Source organism: Octopus bimaculoides, chromosome 6 (assembly GCF_001194135.2).
Source record: "Octopus bimaculoides isolate UCB-OBI-ISO-001 chromosome 6, ASM119413v2, whole genome shotgun sequence".
NCBI lineage: Eukaryota > Metazoa > Mollusca > Cephalopoda > Octopoda > Octopodidae > Octopus > Octopus bimaculoides.
In genome coordinates this window covers 22,895,655-22,896,997 of record NC_068986.1, presented here as the reverse complement: position 1 = coordinate 22,896,997, position 1,343 = coordinate 22,895,655, and the positions used below count along the sequence as shown (strand labels likewise).

The 1,343-nt window shown below is 37.7% G+C and overlaps 1 protein-coding gene across 1 annotated transcript in view; it reads right to left on the bottom strand.

Annotated features, from left to right (window-relative positions):
• The window catches only part of LOC106868319 (kielin/chordin-like protein), a 19,887-nt gene that overhangs the window by 3,287 nt on the left and 15,257 nt on the right, over positions 1-1,343 (bottom strand). Inside the window, exon 3 of the mRNA XM_014913512.2 lies at positions 451-464. Within this exon, the coding sequence (XP_014768998.2) occupies positions 451-464 (14 nt within the window). The remainder of the gene's footprint in view (positions 1-450; positions 465-1,343) is intronic.

The window sequence follows — 1,343 nt, the reverse complement described above, 5'->3', positions numbered from 1 at the left end:
ATGTATGTATGTATGTATGTATATAGGTTTGGAAGTTCAAACAGAGTAAATAGAACTCAAAACATGAGTATATGTACTTCTTTTAATGTTTGCATGCACAAAACTCTCAGACTTTGAGTCACTTTGTAATTTCTGTTAATCAAAAATAAAAAGGATAGATAGACAGAGAGAGAGAGAGAGAGAGAATGAATGAAAAATACCTCAAGAAAGAGAGGAAGAGAAGGGAGTCGAAAAGAGTAGGGGAGAGAGAGAGAGGTTCAGATAGAGAGAAAATCGAGAAAAAATAGAGAGAGAGAGAGCCATTTAGGAGAGCTTGTATACATTCCAGGTATTTTCACTGAGTGAGAGTAACTTCAATCTAAACATGCTCTGGAATATAATTAGAGAGAATAAATGATATCAATCAACATAGTGAAGACATTCCGAATTAAACATAGCCATTTCTCTTACCGCTGAAGTCTTATCTGAAGTGAAACAAAAAGTAAGAAAGAAGAGGATTAATATACATAGACGCTTAATTTTTATGTTATTGTTCAATTTTCTCGAGACATGATAAATGCTAGTTGCGTCAATAGTTTAATTTTTCTGTGCGTAGAAGTACGTTGCCTCCAACCCATATTTTGTTGGGGGTAGTGGGACAAGTTGATTACAGATGGTCCTGAATACCTTGCGTGGTACCTATTTTATCGACTCTTGAAAGATTAAAAAAGGGTAGGTTGACCTCGGCTCGATTTGAACTCAGAATGTGTTTGTGTTGTGTGTGCGCGCGCGCGCGCGTATGTGTGTGTGTGTGTGTATGATATTATACAGGGGTGGGCAGAAGTAGATATACAGTATAGAATCATAGAAACAGAGAAATGAAAAGAGCATTCATTCAGCAACTGTATATCTATTTTTGCCCACTCCTGTATGTACATGTGTGTGTGTGTATGTATATATGATTGTATGTGTGATTGTAGCGTGTGTGTGTGTGTGTGTGTAATGCATTAATGTATTAAGGTAACCAACTGGCTAAGTTGTCAGAGTAAATTATTCGGTCTTCCGTGGCCTGAGTTCATATATGGCTGGGTTCGATTTTAATTTTAATCCTTATGGAATTGATAAAAAAAAGTAACAGTCTCGTACTGGTGCGACCCTTTTCCTCCACTAACAGTCATATCTTGAATGCGGTTTTAAGGGACCCCAGCGCTGAGCTTATTTCATCGAACCCAAAACGATAAAAAGCAAAGCCGACCTCGACGGAATTTGAACTCGGAACGTCCAAAGACGGGCGAAACGCTGCGAAGCATTTTGCCCATCTACCAGCTCGCCGCCTTAATAATAATAATAATAATAATAATAAT